This window comes from Triturus cristatus, chromosome 7, assembly GCF_964204655.1.
Source record: "Triturus cristatus chromosome 7, aTriCri1.1, whole genome shotgun sequence".
NCBI classification, from domain to species: Eukaryota; Metazoa; Chordata; class Amphibia; order Caudata; family Salamandridae; genus Triturus; species Triturus cristatus.
This window is the reverse complement of record NC_140590.1, coordinates 1649847259-1649864165: the sequence shown is the minus strand read 5'-3', so window position 1 is coordinate 1649864165 and position 16907 is coordinate 1649847259. Positions and strand designations below refer to the sequence as shown.

The 16907-nt window shown below is 42.5% G+C and overlaps 1 protein-coding gene across 1 annotated transcript in view; it reads left to right on the top strand.

The window, feature by feature from the left end:
- Positions 1-16907, top strand: part of LOC146812629 (uncharacterized) — a 314705-nt gene that overhangs the window by 260986 nt on the left and 36812 nt on the right. The window contains exons 17-18 of the mRNA XM_085615178.1: positions 10432-10477; positions 15975-16218. Of these exons, the coding sequence (XP_085471304.1) occupies positions 10432-10477; positions 15975-16218 (290 nt within the window). The remainder of the gene's footprint in view (positions 1-10431; positions 10478-15974; positions 16219-16907) is intronic.

Genomic DNA, 16907 nt, shown 5'->3' with positions numbered 1-16907 from the left:
CAGTAAAACATGTACATCCAACAAGGGCAGAGACTGTCAGTTGATTCCTTTGTGTTATACTGCAGCTTCCCAGAGTGTTCCAAAGAACTACTAGAGCGCTAACAGTCCTACTTATGATAAACGTATGGCACACCTGAAGCCATCTTGCTTGGATTAAAGTGGTAACTCTTAAAACATTTAATTTAAAAAGGAACAAAATGAGGGGGTTCATTTTTCCATAAAAAGTATGATTAGTGCTGCAGAAAGAAAAATTAGGGCACATTTTGAGTGACTTCTCAAATCCTCTTCTATTTCATTAAAAAATTCTGACATGCAGACTGAAACATGCACTTTCAATACCAGCAGCAGTTTTCCCTGGTGAGCAGTAGCTTTACTACAGTGATCTAATGAGCAAAAAGAGTGCTAACATTCTGAATTTATGGCAAATGTGTGACACATCTGAATGCCTTCTTGATGGAATCAAAGTAAAAAACTGAAAGTATTTCCTACTGAGGAGACTGCAGTAAATGAGGAAATTAGGAAACTTCATAACAAATAAGTCTCCCAAGATGGCCACCAGAGACAAAAGAGCCCAAATGTAGCCCAAATATCACCCAGATGTAGCCCAAGTATAGCCCAATGACAGAATGTCCCAGAATGTTCTTAAAAACAACTAGAGCGCTTACTGTCTTCATTATGACAAAAGTATGGCACACCTGATGCCATCTTGATTGGAATAAACTGGTAACACTTAAAACATTTAATTTAAAAAGGAACACAATGAGGAGGTTCATTTTGCCATAGAAATTATGATTAATGCTGAAGAAAGAAAATGAGGGCACATTTTGAGTGACTTCTCAAATCCTCTTCTATTTCATTAAAAAATTCTGACATGCAGACTGAAACATGCACTTTTAATACCAGGAGCAGACTTCCATGGTGGAGTAGTTTTACTACAGTGATCTAATGAGCAACTAGAGTGCTAACATTCAGAATTTATGGCAAATGTGTGACATATCTGAATACCTTCATGATGGAATCAAAGTAAAAAACTGAAAGCATTTCCTACTGAGGAGACTGCAGTACATGAGGAAATTAGGAAACTTCATAACAAATAAATCTCCCAAGATGGCCACCGGAGACAAGAGCCCAAATGTAGCCCAAAATCAACCAGATGTAGCCCAAATATAGCCCAATGACAGAAGTGTGCAAAACACTTATTATTTTGTGTTTTTGCAGTGTTATATAGTGCAGACTTGTCAGGTATTGGAGTGCTTTACATGAGCATTGGTTACATCACACAAGAACAAATTCATTTTGGTTGTAGACATGGGGAGACTAAGTGATTTGACCAGAATCACAGAATGTCGAGCTGAAGCAGAAACTTCAACCTGGTTCCCCAGTTGCAAAGTCTGCAGTTCTGGAAGTAACACCACATCCTCTCCCCTAAGTGCAACATTTAATCAAGTGGTCAACTGGATAAAAAAACATAAAGATAACAAATAATTTAAAAGTGCTTTGTCGCTATTTGAAAACTCAGAAAATATGTCCTTATTTTAGTCTTTTAGAGCACTAACCAGAAATTTTGATGCCAATAAGACCCTCTCATATATGTAATTTCTAAAGGAAATGCTCTAGGTATTACAGTTTTGATTACATCAAGATGATGTCAGGCGTTCCACACTTTTGTAATAAATATAGAATGTTAGCAATCTAGTTGTTCATTAGGATACTGTTGAGAGGCAGAGGCCAGGGGCACGGACTCTGAAAATTGAAGGCAGGTAGGAGGGTGCAAAGGCAACAATTTAACCACACTGAGCAGGCAGGAAGGGCCATGGAAGCACAACAGACTATGGAGGGCAGTGGAAAGGGGGGCAGGGGCAACAAACCAACAATACAGGACTTGCAAGAGAGGCTGTTGGAGGGAAGATCTATTACGGGTCAAGGAAGCTAGGGGCGGTCCCCAGGAGCCACCACAGAACTGAGCAGGAGAGTGAGTCAGGGACAAAAGGGGCACCTTAATTTGAGCCGGGGTGCCTAGGAACGCTTGCTCCAAAAATGAAGAAAACAGACATATGAGACATGGAATTGGAGGCAGAATACAATGGCAGTTTAATGAGAAGATGCAACTTCAAAGAAACCGCAGAATAGAGACATAAAGTACAAAATACAGAATCCAGATAATCATACAGCTGTCATGATATTCTCTGTATCTCAATTAATGTACTGACAGAGAGAGAGAGAAAACACATCTATAAATGCATCATGAGAAACAAGTTACACCAAGGAAAATGTTACCTAGGAACACTCACGTTTACTCTTAGAGCAAGCATTCCTGCAATTACAATACAAAATCTTTTAAATGCAAAAGTAAAGAGAACAATGGTTAAACATAACATGACATTTCATATAGGTAAAATAGAATAAGATACTTCAAGCAAAGCAGAGCAAGACATTTTAAGCAAAGGAAGACAAGAGCTCCCAGCTCTTGGGGAAAACCTGCACTGCCTGTTAACCTACATACAGACGGCGAGGTAGTCCGTCGATATCTGTGGGTGCTCCCTTTTTATATCATTTTGTGGGCTCCTTTGCACGCTACATCTACCTACGTATGCTACCCAAAAGCTTCGTCTGCAGATTTTACCAGACATTTCGTCATTTACCCACTTAATGCTGACAATGGACTGGGTGAAAAGGTCAGTCTCTCAGGCCAATCGCTTATCGTAAGTTCCATAGAGCAAGCAGAAAATAATGGGTATTGTACGGGAATTCAATATATTCATGTATAAAATCTCCTCAGTTCTCCTAACTTGACGCTCTGCGGTTGCCACTTCCTTAAAAGCGGGAAACCTGCCCAGGAAGCAAGTACCAGTCCAGGATGCAGCCTACTGTATGTCGACAGCTTCAGGGGGATGTTGAACTTTGATACCGAGCACGGAGCACTCGGGTAGGGTGGGGGCTACTAGTTTGGATCAGAAGGCCTTGCAGACCTGCCTTCAGACTGCTATACACTAAAATTGCAGAGCTATGGTCAATTTAACAAAGAGGCCTACATATTGAACAGAAGGGCCTACACAGGGGTTTTATGCTGGCTGAGTGGTAAGGATGTCTCAGGATAATTATATAGCAACACAGGACCCGCTGGTCAATTTAATACGGCCTACAAATGCAGCTGGCAGGGCAAGGACAAGGGTCTCATACTTCAGGTGTGGACAGAACGGGCCAGGGGCCCCCTGTGATACAAAATCTACCCTCCTTCAAGGCTGTGGCAATGTAATAGACCATTGTGGGCAGAAGGAAGAGGCAATGGTAGTACAACCATACATGCCAACAGACCCGATTCAGCCATGAAACGTCCAATGTTTTTAAGCTCAAATGGGCTTTATTTGATCTGTCTCCTGTCTACAATATCCTCTTTTTCAATGTAACTCAAAGGGGAAAATCAATACCCCATTTTTTTTTTCAAAATCTCCCTCTTACCAAGTTCAAAATGTTCGCAAGTATGGTATATTGGATCATGGAAGGAAATGGGATAGGGACATGGACTTGGATAACAGAGGACAGGAGGGACATGGAGAGGTGCACCAAACTGACCCTGCAGGGCAGGCATCAGGGTTTGCAGCAGCACAATACACCACACAGGGCATGCAGGACGGGAGTGCAGCACAACAATCCATAGAAAGCAAGAGGGAGGGGACAGGACCATGCACATGGACAACAGAGAACAGAGGGGCAAGAGGCAATGGTAGCTAGCTGACCATAATGGACAGACAGGAGAGAAAGCTGCAGCATAACAGACCATAAAGGGCAGGAGGGACGGATCAGGGGCATTACAATGGAACAGACAAGCCAGGAGGGAGGGAGTAGGGCTGGGGGCAAGGGGGCAGGGCAGGAGCAGCAAGATAGCCATGGAGGTCAGGCAGGATGGGCACTAGAAGCAAGACACACCATGAAGAGCAACAGTGAGACTGTGATGGCATACACACAGACCATGGAGGGAAGGTGGGAGGGGGTCAGGGGCAGCTAACTGACCACACAGGGAAGGTGGGAGGGGCCATGGCAGCACAGAAGACCATGCATGGCAAGTGGGAGGGTTAGTGGCAGCACAATGGCTATGATGGGCAAGAAGGAGGGTGGAGGGGCATGCACAAAGGACAATGGAGGATCGAAGGGAGGGTCAGGACCTGTGCACAGACAAAGTTCAGGGGAAGGGACCCCACAACAGACCACACGGGGCAGGCAGGAGGAGCAGTTGCAGCACAACAGACCAGGGAGGGCAGAAGGGTGTGGCAGTACAATGGACCATGTAGGACAGGAGGAAGAGGATAGGGGCATGGCATGTGGACAGGCAGGGTGGAGGTGGCAGGGACAGGTTACAGTCATCTGACAATGCTAGGCAGGTGGGAGGGGAGTGGCAGCTCAACAGAACACTCAGAGTAGATAGGAGTGGCAGGTCCATGGGACATGGTGGGCAAAAAGGATGGAGCAGGGGCATGCACAAAGACATCGGAGGGCAGGGGGAAGGAGAATAGGGGCAGCAAGCTAAGCACAGAGTTTAAGCAGGAGGTCAATGATGGGGCATAGAATTGGGCAATGGAGGGCAGGAGGAGTGGACTGGTACATCATACTAAATTGAGGGCAGTGGCAGCACATCAGACCATGCATGGCAGGAGGGAGGAGGCTAGTCCATGGATTCACACAACAGAGGATAGGGAGGAAGGGGATGGGGCAGCAAGCTAACTGTTCAGAGAAGGCGGGTATTAGGAACTTTATTGTTTTTAAAACATTGTGTCTGTGCGAACTACTTAAAATATGAACAAGTATGCAGCATAATCTCACTTTTATTCAGGAAGAAGAGGACGTTTGTGACTGACTCCGGGCTCACTTGGCAGAAACACCCCCTGACCCTCCACCCCCTATCGCAAAATGTAATGCCCGTGAAAAGGGTAGGTGAACACAGTGTTATATAGAACATAGTCCTGAGAGCACGATTGAAAATGAAGACTAGATATAGTGTATGGTATAAACTATGCACCAAAAAGTGTGATATAAGATGAACCGGGCGTGAAATATAATATGCAATACATTGTGCGCAATGACAGATTCATTGGAGAGCGCGAGATAGCACAGGCACTAGCGCGTGCTATGCGATATGCGCCTTGGAGTGTAATATGCACAGGGCAGTGTTGTGTAACCTAACTAGTCTCTAAAGTTGTAATATAAAATATGTGCTGGGGAGTGTAACGTTGCATATGCACTGTGACAAAGATATGGATCCCAGATTGTAATATGTATGGCATAGCACTGTGCGTTATAACATAGGCATCGAGAAAGGCACATTAGATGGGGCAATATAACCCGTGCGAAGACAAGTGTGGCATGACATATTCACGGGGTGGTGTTACAGTGCACATGGGCTAGAGAGTGTCATAGCATATGCACTAGCTAGTGGAATACAACACAGAGGTGTGTGGCACTCTGCAGGCAATGGTGGGTGTAACACAGCATTGGGCTCTGTCAGGAGCACGCTGTGACTCTCAAGTGATGTTCGTCCCCTTTCCAGAGTAAAATAAAAAGTATTACACATCCGGCAGTGGATGTGTGCTTTATTAACCGTGAGGGGGGTTTCTTGCATAGTTTTGGTCGAATTTTTGTCGAATCCCCTTTGAATGGCTTGGTGTGCATGTGTATTAAATGTGCCCGTCAATAGCTACCCATGTTTGTATAAATAAACGACAAGGGTGTCTACCAGGATTAGGCACGGTAGGGCATCAGACATGTCAGAGCTTCACTAGTGGTGTAAATACATTCCACGTGGATTCATTGCATGCATAGTCGCCTTTTAATGAATATCACGCAAATCGTCATGGTGATAGGTACGTACGATTTGTCCAGCATGTCCTAGGTGTGTCTATAAATATATATTTTTTAAAAATAATAAACAGTGGCCGGCCCTGGGGATTGGGGTCAAAAAAATATAATTAGGAGACTGGCCCTGGGGGATGGGGTCATCAGGGCCAATAAATTAGAATAAGAAGGGGAACCAAACAGCCCCCCTTCTTAAAAAACTAAAATAAATAAAAGACTGGCATCGTGCCGGAGGCCATGCCCCCTCCGTGCAGCACTCTGCAAACGCGCCCCCAACAGGCATCTCCAGTATGCGCCAGGGAGCTGCGCTGCAGCCAGGTGTTCTGAGGCCAAGCCCCTTTTTACACCTCTCTGCAACGCAGCTCTGTGGCGCTTACTGGAGGTACCTAGTGGTCTAGTTTGACCCTAGGGACCCTTAGGATTCAGGGGGACTTAATCTCTCAACTTAGAACAGCCACAGGGTGCGTTTACACAGTGGTGAAGGGAGGGGACGGGGCCTGAGGTGACGTGTGCAAACACGCACTATGGCATGTTTTAAATTGGGGATATAATTTCCCTTCAATACTGAGGGCCCCTGGGGGCTAACTAGCCCACCAAGTGCTTCCAGTAAGCGCCACTGAGCTGCATTGCAGAGAGGTGGTCCAGGCCGTGCCACTTTTTACACCTCTCTGCAACGCAGCTCTGTGGCACTTACTGGAGGTACCTAGTGGGCTAGTTGGACCCTAGGGACCCTCAGGATTCAAATGAACTTAATCTCCCAACTAAAAATGGACACAGGGCGTGTTTACACAGTGGTGAAGGGAGGGGACGGGGCCTGAGTTAACGTGTGCAAAAACGCCCTGTGGCCTGTTTTAAGAGGTAGTTTTAATCCCCATGCCCTATTATACACTATGGGCTTACAGAGGAGGTCATGCTAATCACAGGGGGACCCCAACGCATAATGTTCCCTAGTGTATGTAGGTGTTTTCACTGTATTCTAAGTGTCTTTTAACATAGCACTGGCTCTAGGACTGGTTAGTCAGACTCAGTTACCACCAGTATCCGTCTGAAAAAGTTGAGGGTACAGGATGATTTTGCAACAAGGCTTCTTTCTGCTCTTCTTTTTGTTCTTTCTGCACGTTATCCTTCTTCCTGCACTTATCTTCGTATTTGAGGACTTCTGTTGCTTCTTTCTGCACTTCTTTTGTTTCTTTCTGTGCATTTTTTCTTCTTTCTTCACATGTCCTATCTCTGTAGGCATAGTTAGAAATTAACATTTAAAAAACCTTTGAAATTCACAGAAAAAACCATAGGTTTCAGGCACGTTATAGTTAGGAATTAGCATTTAAAAAACCTCAGAAATTCACTGAAAAAACCATAGGTTTCAGGGGTGTTATAGTTAGCTGGACTTTTCACTTGTTCAAAACCATTGAAATTCCCCCGTTATAGTTAGTTCAGCTAACTATAACTCGCGCGCCCGCAATGCACTGCTGATGACGTCACATATTACATCACTCATGACATCACTGATGACATCTCAAATGACATCACTGAAGACATCACTGATGACATCATCCTTGTGATAGAGTGGCAGACCTCCTCTCACCCTAATATAACCTTTGATACACACATTCAAAAATAGACTAAAATTTTCAAAACAATGGACATACCAATACCAGTTACAACAACCTCTTCAGTAATTCTAAGATCCACATACACATCCACTCATTCACCAACAGTCCTATACAGTCACTCATACATGTACTCACTCATCATATGTACTCATACACCTATACATCCTGTTACACAATGCCACTCATCCATAGAGTTACTCACACACATAGTCACTCATGCTAATAAAGAATCAAACATACATTTACTTGCATATACAGTTATACACACACCACCATACTTACTTCTACGGAAACTTACACATACTTAGTCTTTTAAACAATCACTTATAGAAACACATACTTATTCATACAGGAACTCTTTCAATCTCTCACTCTCACATATACTCACCAATAGTCACATATACTAGTTTAAAACATATGTAGTTACTCATAAAGACACTATTGAGACAGTCATTCACTCACTAACACACCCATATATCACTCATCCACCCATACAGTCCTGCACACATGCTGTGTTCAACACATACAGACAGTGAGTCACTCATTCATGCACCTATGCACTACGTAATACCCCCCACCGAACCATGCAGACACTCAGACTGATACTCAAAAAACCAACTAATAACCTATATAGACACCCATGTAGCTACTCACCAACCCATGCAGCCACTTATACACAAAGTGAGAGACTGATACAGATATTTACATATTTAAACATTACTCACTAAGCCATGTGTTCACTATGATACACTTAATCAGTCAGTTACACATTAAATTTTTCAAAAACAAATCATCCATTTAGACACTTATATACCCATGTATTCTTCCATCGACCTTGAGATATACATATATAAAACATATTTAATTTTCAGAAAAACACACATTCGCTGGATGATGTCATCAGTGATGTCATCAGTGATGTCATTTGAGATGTCATCAGTGATGTCATGAGTGATGTAATATGTGACGTCATCAGCAGTGCATTGCGGGCGCGCGAGTTATAGTTAGCTGAACTAACTATAACGGGGGAATTTCAATGGTTTTGTACAAGTGAAAAGTCCAGCTAACTATAACACCCCTGAAACCTATGGTTTTTTCAGTGAATTTCTGAGGTTTTTTAAATGCTAATTCCTAACTATAACGTGCCTGAAACCTATGGTTTTTTCTGTGAATATATATATATATATATATATATATATATATATATATATATATATATATATATATATATATTCATTCTTGTGTGGTACTAGTTTTCATTTGGTCATTCAATCTGCTTCACATTCCTACGAGACTTAGCCTGAAGGCTGCTCTCCATAGCTACCAATAGGATAGCTTTCAATAAAGGTTGTCTTAAACCTAATCCTCAATAAGGGTTGTTTGGACTGGGGCAAGGTGCCCACTAAAACTAGAGGACAGCATATACCTGGGCAACTTCTCACAGGCTACACCTCTGCTTATTTAGCCATTTTGTGGTGAGTCCTGCTTTGAGAGTAAAGCTCCAGGTCCTGCAGTGGCTTTTTTTCCTGCCTGGTATTGCCCCCTTGCTCGGTTGGAGAGCAGTATTTTGTTCATTCGCAGATTCAGGAGTGGGTCAGGGTCTGTACTTGAATTGAATCTTATATAGAATCCGATCATTAACAGGACAAATTGGCCCAAATTTAGGAATAGTTTAGATGGCTCAAACTTGTATATTCTTTTTGGTTTAGTTTGCTGTTCAAAGTATTAAATGCCAATTCCCAATAATAGACTTTTCTGTGAAAAAAGCTGGCGATGGTCCAGGTGATCTCCCAATTTACACCCCTCAATTCCCCCATTTCAAATACTGCCTGATTTACTATTTGTCTAGTTTTAGAAATGAAAATGCCTGACAGCAGTAGAGATGGAAGTCATGGAGTCTGGTTTCAGCAAATACCCCTACTTGGACCCCCCCCCCGAACGTCCACTTATGCAGCATATGCATGTCTCAATGGGTCTGTGACTACCTGATTTATCTCTGGTTAATTGGTCTGCAGCTTGTACAGGGATGAAAGGGGGATGGCTGGAGAACCAGCCAGGGGACCTTGGCTATTCAGCTTTGAACTGGACAGGGGGCTGATAGGGTAATTTTCACATCATTAAAGTGATGAGGAGTATGACTAGATTCAAAGAATAGCTGAGGGTATGATTCCTGGAGAGCTGTGGGATGGTTTAGAATTGCTGCGGGTGAGGCTAATCTGAACGTAATGGATTGGCTGGTTTTTAGTCGGGTCGAAACATTCTAGGCTAGCAGGTTTATAGACTACTGGTTTGCTAGACACCAGTCGTTCATTCTTGTAGAACCTCAGGCTTCCATGAAAATGATCCTGGTGTTCATTGTAACTCTGCTCCCACCGAAATTTGACCGTTATTCCCCTTTCACACCTTAAGTGGTGACTTGCTATACTGATCAACCGCTAGTTGTCCATGCTATTGAAAACCTATCCCATCAATGCTGCAGCTTCACTGTATGCAGATCCTTTGCTCAACCTGTTTCTGTCCACTCCCAGGTGTAGGTTCCTGATCCAACACACGGAACCTGATTTCATCCTTGATGTCGAGGAGCAGTACTGTGAGAGTCCACCATCTTCAGTAAGTTGCACACTGCGTGCAGCCCAACAATGTGCCTGCTCCTGCTGGAGAGCATCCTGGTGGGAAGCGCTGCAAATGAAGGGTAAAAGATCTGCTCAATGAGGGTGCATAGTTCAGATACTGCTGTAGCTGTTCCAATTAACTGGCACACTAAATTAGATGTACAGCAGTCTGATCACAGCTTGTAAGATGATCTGGTAAAGCATTCTTCTGCCAGTTGTCGCGAGTAATTATCCCTGTTTGGGGGCATTGGTGTCCACTATGAGCCACTCTAGAGCCTGTGAGTAATGTGTAGGAAGTAAAATGATGCTAGTTGTAAAGGCTTCTGAATTCCAATTGAGACACTCCTTCTATTTTTCAGAAGGTTGATCAGCAGGGCAGAGGAAGCAGCACCACAGCTTGCCAAGGTGAGTTTAGTATTAAAGGGCAGTGGTGGGTTAAGTTTGGTTATGCTGCTTACTGCTTAAGAAGTCCATGAGCTCCTTCTGCAGTCAGAACAAACAGTCTATATTTCTAACCAATCATACCTTGTATTAAGTTTCTGATTTTTTTTTTTAAAGAGGCTGTGTATTTGATAGTTCTGATTAATTTGCCTCATTGTTTTTTCTCATGCATGTGGACTATGCAGTCACAGTGCACACTGAACTGCTGATATTCATACACCATGCACAATAACAGTATGTTGAACTATGATGCCACTGGTTATAGGTAAGTGCATTATTAATACAGTGAGCATACCAGGAGAAGAAATGCTAACTGGTGTCTTGAGCTAGGAAGTTGGATGGTCTTGCAGTGTCTGGCTCCTTTCGTGAAGGAAGATAACGTGGTGACTTTAAAAGTGGGTTTGGGGGGGGGGGGTGTAACCCTTACTTTAAATTCCAATGAGTTTCTTGAAGTGTTCTCTCACTTTCTTGACCTAAGGGCCTAATTTACAAAGATTTTGCTTAGGGAAGCGCTGCAAGTCTTTTTGCTGCACTGGCCTATGCTAAATCGAAAGGGCAGAAATGCACAATATCTACGAGACAGTGCATTCCTGCATTGTTGGCAGAATTATTTTTGTGCAGGAAGGGACACCTTTTCCTCTTCCATCCAAGTTCATTATGAGTCTTTCTCTGCCAAACTGCAGACGGAGGCATTAAGAACCCCTCTGTCACTGCTAAAGTGGGGGGAGGGGGAGATGGGGTGATGCTTCTGGTGCAGTGGCTTAACTGCACACTTAGTCAGCTGGTTTAATTGTTTGCAGCTGGTTCCTTACTTCTCTTGGGCCTCTCATGGAAAGATTCAAACACTGTGTGTGCTCATCTCTGATGTTGTCAAGGTGAAACCAAATACTGTACCAACCATGCATTGATGCCAGGAGAGCAGCACCCCCCCTCCTACAGCCTGCCCCTCTGTGATAATCAACATTGTTGCCACCCTCCTTCTCCGCATCCACCTTTTTAAGTGCATGGAGTTTTGTAGCCCCTCCCAGGGCCACTGTTCATGCCCTCCAAAAGCAACTAAATGAAGTGCATTCTAATCCAGCACTCCCTAGTGTTGCTGCTGTAGCTTGTGCTTGCAGGTCGATGAAAACCTCACACACCTGGTGCTTGTGTAGTAGGACATCAAAGTTAGAATTCATCCAGGAGATTCAGCACACTGCCTCAAAGCAGTAATTTTCTCTTAAACTGCTTTTTTTTTTTTTTTTTTTTTTTTCCCAAACTGTTCTTGCCGCTTCCCAGAGGGTGGCGGGGTAACGCCACTTTTGCCCATGAGCATAGTCGTCCCTGAAGCAAATTCTTCTGGTAATTCAAATTTATTGCAGCATCCTTGGCTTTGCATGGACTACTTAATTTTAATTTTTCCTTAACTCTTGAAAGGCTCGAATGCCCAAGCCACTTTCACTAACCGTTTTGATCACTGAAATTCGCTGAGCACCATAGGTTTTACACAAATGGTGCCAGTTTAACTTGAGTAGTTCTCTCATTAACCACCCCTTCTCACCCTCCAAGACTCCAGCTCCTATTCTCTTTTGAAGAGCCATCTGTTCCCCTCTGAACCACAGATGGTAATTGCATAGGCAGAGCTTGGAGTGCTTTAAGAAAAAGGCGAGGGTATGCTAATTCCCATTAATTGAGGTCCTTTGACTGGTTCACAGATCTAGTACAAAGTCCACTTACAGGTGTCACAGCTAGCACTGTAGGAACAGGGTGAAAAGGGGATTTTCTATTTTTTTATTTTTTTTATATATATATATATATATATATATATATATATGCGATAGTATCCCTGCACCTCCACGGCAATGGCGAACAGAGACGCGGACCCAGCGAAATTAGGTTAGATGGAGTTTATTGTTCTTAAACCTCGAACCTGACGCGTTTCGGGCTACGAAAGCCCTTGCTCACAAGTCAGTTTGAAGCATGCTCATCATTATTTTTAAATACTTCACAGTGATTAGAGTGCTGACATCACATGACGTGTAAACATAGAAGACACACTGCAAAACGTAACTGTTGTCTTTAGTCTGTTTTCTAACATGGACTGCTTAAATGCTTGAATGCTAATTCTGGAGTCAATTCATTATATAACACAATTGTACAGTACTAATAATGTATATAAATAGTTCTAAAACCTATAAATTATATTAATAGTTTTTATAAAATGTCTATATAAAAAAACGTTTAGTAATAATTGTATATATCGTGATTTAAAACCAAAAAATTTGTTAAATCAATGCAACAATTCAATTGGTTAGAACTAAGTTTCAAATTTGAAAATATCCTCATGACTCCATGTTTTACATAACTGCTTCAATGCTGTATATTCGTTGCCCATTTAGTTTATCTGTCAACAGATCAATCGTAGCAGTGTCACTTATACGGATAAAGAGTGCTAATAAACTGATCCAAAGTGGATCATCATAAAGTGCTAGTGCAAAATAGGAATGTGCAAAATACATAATCAATAATATGTGTAAGCAACCCTAAAAAACATCAAGGTAAAAGACAGTTAAAAACCCCACATTTAACAAAGTTAAAAACCGGGCTAAAATCTGACCAAAACCAGTTGATGCTTCCAATAATACATACGAAGTGGAAAAAACAATCACATTTGGCTATATTGAAAGAACTGTACATTGTCTAAAGGATAAAGAAGATAAATATCGACATTGTACACACTTTGATAACTCAGTCCTTAAATAGATAGATAAGTAAATAAGGGCCTGAACAACTCACTGTGTGCTTAAAATCAGTTGTCAAGACACGTGTAGCTATCGTAAGACCCAATGTTAGTTACCGAAAGTGGTACATTTCATCTGTATTGTTTAATCCATTGGGAGTCTTACTGTCAAATTCTATAATCATTTTAGATTCCAGTTGTCTTAATCTCTTCTCCCTATTGCCTCCCCGTCGTGACTTGGGTACATTCGCCACTACAAAATATTTTAGACAGTTTAAATATGTTGTGCACCAACTTAAAATGCCTAGCCACTGGGTAAGATGAATCGTTGTTGACTATGGCACGTAGGTGTTGTAGGATTCTGACGTGCACCTGCAGCTTCGTATTTCCCACATATCTGAGACCACAGGTGCATGTCAGAACATACACTGCAAACTGTCTTGCAGTTGAATCTACCCAAAATTTTAGTAGTGTGGGGGCTAAAAGGAGTAGAGTATGTGTCGGTATTCACTCCAAATCTACATGCTCTACACGAAGAACACTTAACAAACCCTTGCTTGGGTTGTAACCAATGCTTTGCAACCGCAAGTTCTGGAAATGGTTTCGTGATCTGAGTTTTCATGGAAGGGCCCTTCCTATGAGTGATCGTAGGTCGTGAAGGTAACCTGGGGGCTAGAACCCCATCAGTCAGAACGATTTGCCAGTTTAGTTTGACAATTGACCTGATCTGTCTTTCTTGTCTGTTATACGTTGTAATCAGTCTTGGAGCGTTATTCACGGTGTCATTGGCCACCAGTTGGTCTTTAGGGGATAGAAGTGTTATTCTAGGTATTGTTTCTACTTTACCAACTGCTTCATTGAGGATTTTATCATTCTATCCTCTCATGCGGAATCTGATTAATGCTTCTTGTTTACATGTTTCGTAATCTTCAGGAGTGCTACAGATACGTTTTAGGCGTGTAAGCTCACCTAGGGGTATGCTTTTGATGGTGTGGTGTGGATGTGCGCTGCTGGCGTGTAAAGTGGTGTTCCCTGCTGTTGTTTTCCTATGTAGGGAAGTGGCCAGCTGGTTATTTTTGACGTAGATTTTTACATCTAAGAAATCAATTTGCGTCTTGCTCAAATGTGATGTAAACTTAAGATTATAGCTGTTACAGTTAATTTTGTCAATAAAATCCTTTGCGCTTTTTTCATCCCCTTTCCAAATAATAAAAACATCATCAATATACCGCCACCACTGAATCACATGGGTACGGTATTCATCTTGGAATAAGCATTTGAGGACCTGCTCTTCCCACCAACCTACATGCAAGCATGCATAGCTGGGGGAAAAACAGGCCCCCATAGCTACGCCTCTCTTCTGTATAAACACTTCATTACCAAATACAAAAAAGTTGTTAAACAAACACCAAGAAGCAAGATCTACCAACATTTTGTTGTGATTATACATTTCTAATGGTCTTTTTCCCAGAAAGTGTGCTAGGGCGTTTAGGCCTATTCTGTGTTCGATACTGGTATAGAGCGACTCTATATCCAACGAAATGAGCAATAAATCTTCTGCCCATTGGATGTTTGTCAGCTTATTTAATAGATCCCCAGTGTCTCTAATGTACGTTGGAAGTTCTTTAACTAGATCTTGTAGGAAGAAATCCACATACTGCGTGATGTGTTCTCCCATACTACCAATAGCTGCAATAATAGGTCTTCCTGGCACTGGTTTAGTAAGTTTATGAACTTTGGGAATGAAGTATAATCTTGGTAGAATTGGGTGTTCCACAAATAGAAAATCAAATTAATCCGCAGAGATGCATCCATCTCTTTTCCATTGTAGCAATTTACTTTTTAACCCATTCCTTGCTGTGTTATGTTTTGATATCAACTTTTCCATAGCATGTTTCATCATCCAGATGTCTTTGCGCTTCTATTTTATAGTCCTTTTGTGGCCAAAGCACAACGTTGCCTCCTTTGTCCGATTTCGTAACCAATATCTCATGATTAGATTCAAGTTTTTTCACCAACTCACAGTACTTAATTTCCTGGTAACTTTTATGTAGTTTTTTGTGTTTAGTACGGTAGTGTAATTTTTTAATGTCCTCTACTACCATCTATATATATATACTGACCATTGTGGGGTGGTATGCCCATTTGACTCTTAAGAACCTCTATGTATAAATTGATCAGTCGAGGCGACCTGGCACATAGTGTTCTGATGGGTAGACTAAGTGCCTAGAAGTTCTGCTGGAGGCTGAAACGGAGGTGGGTGGACTCCAATCCGTGCATTTTGACTTCCCACTGACTAAGTTAAATAGCTGGACCATTAGCCCCGCGACACTTCCATTTACAGCCGCCCCCCCCACCTCTGTGCCAAAAGTAGGCTCCCCATTGCAGGGGCTCTAGTATTGATTGCCCAGTGAGGCTTCAAGTTGAGAATGAGACCACACCAGTTTTAATTGAGCATGATAGTGGCACTAATGCCACTCATCTGGCTAATCCAAAGGGCAGTGAGATCTAGAAACTGGCTGTTATGAAAGCACTGTATTCGTGTTGGTGGTTGGGAGAATGGCAAAATAACCATTCTTACAATCTTGTGACTTGACTATTTTTGTTCTCCCTCCAGGCTATCTATCACGAATTGGCTCTTCCAGTAAGATTTCATGACCGGCATCTATGCTTCCTTGCAGTAACCTGGATGAAAATATTAATGACAAATGTGAATGAATTCTTTGTTTGGATCCTTTCTAGGGCTCGTCTCTTCCTGCCCAGCCTCCTGCTTCATCTCAATCTCTTGTCACTGGACCGTGGTTGGATGATCCGGTCGTGTCACTGATGCAGGCTATCCTTATGGAGTACAACCAGCAGACCACACAACAGAAGCGCCAACGTACATTCATGGATGTGAAACCATGGGATTCCTTCTCGTCTCATGCCTACTTACCCTGTGACCGAGAGAGCCTGGAATTTGACTTGGACGATGTGCCTAGTGAAGGTAAAATTGTCCTCCCCTGAATCTCCCGCCTGGGATCATAACTTGCTTTCTGCTTTCAAAAGTTTGCATGGGTTCAAAGACATTTTAATTAATGCATATACTATGCATCATAATCTGCCTTGGTGTAACTGTCATAAACTGTATGGATTTATAGGTCGTTGATTAGGATTGATGCAGGTGAACTGGCAAGCTGTAGCTACAGTGCCTTAATTCAGGGTCACCTTTATGTACCCCTTTGGCAAAACACATTCAAGAGTAAATGTGTATCTTCTGTGCTCTTGCATATCTCCAGTTGTTTCCACTAGTTTGTTATGTTGCTCGGGAATAGATTTGGTATTTGAAATTATGCATCCTACATGGTCAACTGGTGGGGTAGGTGTGCTTGGAGGGTTTCAGGCCCAGTTACTGTCCGTCTTATACTATGTCTGAAAATAGGCTTCACAGTAAAATAAAAAAATCCTCCCTGTAAGAGGTTTAGGTTCTGACAGGATTAAAATCTGGCCCATGTACTCGACACACCCTACTAAAGCATGTTGCTTTTTCTGTTTATGCTTATTTGCTTAGAATAGGGTATAAAGTCTAAAAGATCATTGTCTAGACCTCCGGGATGGGGCTGCACTGATTTACTTTACTTGAGTCTGAGTGCTAAAAGAATAGCTGCAAAGCCAGTATCTGAGCATGCAGGTGAA